The 4,271-nt window shown below is 40.4% G+C and overlaps 1 protein-coding gene across 1 annotated transcript in view; it reads left to right on the top strand.

Annotated features, from left to right (window-relative positions):
• Positions 1 to 3,620, top strand: part of tmem119b (transmembrane protein 119b) — a 4,869-nt gene extending 1,249 nt beyond the window's left edge. Inside the window, exon 2 of the mRNA XM_061927281.1 lies at positions 2,318 to 3,620. Within this exon, the coding sequence (XP_061783265.1) occupies positions 2,332 to 3,069 (738 nt within the window). The 5' untranslated portion in view covers positions 2,318 to 2,331 and the 3' untranslated portion in view covers positions 3,070 to 3,620. The remainder of the gene's footprint in view (positions 1 to 2,317) is intronic.
• Positions 3,621 to 4,271: the final 651 nt, after the last annotated feature.

Below are 4,271 nucleotides of genomic sequence, written 5' to 3'. Positions count from 1 at the left end.
ACTTTTTAGAATGTACATAATCAAAATTTCTTGTCATTTTCCTCACTGATTGGCTGAGAGAAATCACATGCATCCTCATCGTGATGTAAAATACGGAATCAAATGCTTTAGTGCGGTGGTTCTTAAACTTTTTTCACCAAGTACCACCTCAGAAAAAACTTGGTTCTCCAGGTACCACCATAATGACATTAAAATACAGTAGTATAGTAGACATAAGTATTCATTAACTACCACCATAATGACAACATTAATATATAGTAGTCTAGTAGACCCAAGTATTCATTAAGTACCACCATAATGACATTAAAATACAGTAGTATAGTAGACATAAGTATTCATTAACTACCACCATAATGACAACATTAATATATAGTAGTCTAGTAGACCCAAGTATTCATTAAGTACCACCATAATGACATTAAAATACAGTAGTATAGTAGACCTAAGTATTCATCAAGTACCACCATAATGACAACATTAAAATACAGTAGTCTAGTAGACCCAAGTATTCATTAAGTACCACCATAATGACATTAAAATACAGTAGTATAGTAGACCTAAGTATTCATCATGTACCACCATAACCACTCAGTGGCCTAGTGGTTAGGAGTGTCCGCCCTGAGATCGGTAGGTTGTGGGTTCAAACCCCGGCCGAGTCATACCAAAGACTATAAAAATGGGACCCATTACCTCCCTGCTTGGCACTCAGTATCAAGGGTTGGAATTGGGGGTTAAATCACCAAAAATGATTCCCGGGCGCGGCCACCGCTGCTGCCCACTGCTCCCCTCACCTCCCAGGGGGTGATCAAGGGTGATGGGTTAAATGCAGAGAATAACTTCGCCACACCTAGTGTGTGTGACAATCATTGGTACTTTAACTTTAACTTTATAATGACATTAAAATACAGTAGTCTAGTAGACCCAAGTATTCATTAAGTACCACCATAATGACATTAAAATACAGTAGTATAGTAGACATAAGTATTCATTAAGTACCACCATAATGACAACATTAATATATAGTAGTCTAGTAGACCCAAGTATTCATTAAGTACCACCATAATGACATTAAAATACAGTAGTATAGTAGACATAAGTATTCATTAAGTACCACCATAATGACAACATTAATATATAGTAGTCTAGTAGACCCAAGTATTCATTAAGTACCACCATAATGACATTAAAATACAGTAGTATAGTAGACCAAAGTAGTCATCAAGTACCACCATAATGACAACATTAAAATACAGTAGTCTAGTAGACCCAAGTATTCATTAAGTACCACCATAATGACATTAAAATACAGTAGTATAGTAGACCTAAGTATTCATCAAGTACCACCATAATGACATTAAAATACAGTAGTCTAGTAGACCCAAGTATTCATTAAGTACCACCATAATGACATTAAAATACAGTAGTATAGTAGACCTAAGTATTCATCAAGTACCACCATAATGACAACATTAAAATACAGTAGTCTAGTAGACCCAAGTATCCATTAAGTACCACCATAATGACAATATTAATATATAGTAGTGTAGTAGGCCTAAGTATTCATCAAGTACCACCTTAATGAAAACATTAAAATACAGTAGTGTAGTAGACCTAAGTATTCATTAAGTACCACCATAATGACAACATTAAAATACAGTAGTGTAGTAGACCTAAGTATCCATTAAGTACCACCATAATGACAACATTAAAATACAGTAGTGTAGTAGACCTACGTATTCATCAAGTACCACCATGACCAACATTAGATAGATACCGTAAATATATATATATATATATATATATATATATATATATATATATAAAGGGAATAAGCGGTAGAAAATGGATGGATGGATATATACATACATACACACACACACACACATTATATATATATATATATATTGCTTTATGTGTATGTATATATGTACCAGTTTTAGAATCACTGCTTTAGTGTCATATGTATACTATTGATTTACCAAAAATACCTTTTTTTAATTTACATAACTTCTTTTATTATCATTTTTCTCACTGATAGGCTAGTGGAAATCAAATGCTTCCTCATAGTATGCCATGTGGCGTCCATCTTGATGTGTTACCTTTGCTCAATGAGTTGAAAGCAGATCTCCTAACAAACAGTCAAATGTTCCCTGGTGGTCGTGAGCGGTATCGGTGATTGGACGCTCGTTCAATGCTTCATGACATCGCGGCTGCATCATTGCTTTTCTCGTCCGTGATGTCACCTTTGCGTTTCATGTCAAGAAAGTTGAATATTTGTGATAAAATGAAAAATATTAATAAAATGAAATGTTTTCAGACCTTGGAGGTGAAATGGAGATCCTTCAAGTGATGGCCGTCTCTGCCGCAGTCATCAGCAGCAGCTTGGCGTCACCGCTCGCTTTTTACAGCTCGGCCGAGGGCAGCGCCGACGTGGAAGACCTCTACAACGTCACCTCCTCTCTTCCCACAAACAGCGTTTCTTGGGATCAGTACCACCAGACAACACCTGCTGGCCCCGCCCAGCAGGAAGCAGACTTCCTGAGCAGGATGGTGGACTTTCTGGAGGACAACATGCTCCTCATCCTCGTCTTAGCCTCTCTGCTTTTCCTCGTTTTGCTCATCGTGTGCGGCGCGGTGGTGCTGAGTCGGCGGCATAAGGTCAACGCCTACTACCCGTCCTCTTTCCCGTCCAAAATGTACGTGGACCTAAAGGACAAGACCGGAGGCGCTCGCCTCTTTCATGAGCTGCCAGAGAAAGCGGAAGCCAGGCGGGAGAGCGAGCCGGTGGACTCTCACAAGCAGCTCCAGGCAGACATCATGAAGGCTGCCAAGAGTCTGAGGACGCCAATAAAAACTGCGGAGGGAGCCGGCATTCCTGAGGACAAACCAGACGGAGACGTGATCCCGGATGAGGAGCAGCAGCCAAGTCCTGCTGAGGAGGAGGACGCGTGTGAGGCAGCTGCAGCAGCCCATTTGAAGGCGGCGAGGAGTCTGCGGCCTGCATCTTTGCATCTTCACAACGACTCGGCGACGCTGCAACTCATCGCGGGGGAGAAAACCGCCTTCTAAACAAACCTTTTACAGTCAGACCAGACCCCATCTTCATCTGATTTAGGCTAATGGACGCACCCTCGGAAAAAGAGTGGAAGTAGCTGCAAAGAGCGATACCAACTCCATGTTGTCCATTTTTCACTTCCTATACATGGGTTTCCGTCAGCGAAGGATTATGGGTATCTTGCCATATTGTGTGTCGTAACTTTCTTTATTAGCCCGCGGCAGTTTTCTAAATATTTTTCGCACTTTTGCTGCGACAATGTCGTCAACTTCAGGAAATTTGTTAGAGGGCGGGAAAGTTTCCTACAGACAGACGTCAGATGGGGTTTGCAAAGCCAGGTATTTACTGAAATTGAAGGATATTGGCGATAAAGATCCGTATAAGATGGGAAAAGGCGACTACTGATTTGGAATCTTACCTTGATATAAGTTACCCGGACATGGTCAAATATTTGGTGAACAATGTAAGTGCCTATACTCTGGATGAGCGCAAGGGCTACAAGTCACTGGAAGCGTACAATTACTTTGTGTGTGGATGGGTACAGCAAATTAAACTGGCTACAAAAGGAAGAACATCATAAAGGTCTGATCTTTTTCTTAATATTAATAAACAATAGAGATGTCCGATAATGGCTTTTTTGCCAATATCCGATATTGTCCAACTCTTAATTACCGATACCGATATATTCAGTCGTGGAATTAACACATTATTATGCCTAATTTTGTTGTGATGCCCCGCTGGATGCATTAAACAATGTAACAAGGTTTTCCAAAATAAATCAACTCAAGTGATGGAAAAAAAAATGCCAACATGGCGCTGCCATATTTATTATTGAAGTCACAAAGTGCATTATTTTTTTTAACTTGCCTCAAAACAGCAGCTTGGAATTTGGGACATGCTCTCCCGGAAAGAGCATGAGGATGTTGAGGTGGGCGGGGTTAGGGGAGGCGAGGTTGAGGTATATTGTAGTGTCCCGGAAGAGTTAGTGCTGCAAGGGGTTCTGGGTATTTGTTCTGTTGTGTTTATGTTGTGTTACGGTGCGGATGTTCTCCCGAAATGTGTTTGTCATTCTTGTTTGGTGTGGGTTCGGTGTGGCGGATATTTGTAACAGTGTTAAAGTTGTTTATACAGCCACCCTCAGTGTGACCTGTATGGCTGTTGACCAAGTATGCCTTGCATTCACTTGTGTGTGAAAAGCCGTAGATATTATGTGATT

This window comes from Nerophis lumbriciformis, linkage group LG32 (assembly GCF_033978685.3).
Source record: "Nerophis lumbriciformis linkage group LG32, RoL_Nlum_v2.1, whole genome shotgun sequence".
NCBI lineage: Eukaryota > Metazoa > Chordata > Actinopteri > Syngnathiformes > Syngnathidae > Nerophis > Nerophis lumbriciformis.
This window is presented reverse-complemented; position numbering and strand designations above follow the sequence as displayed.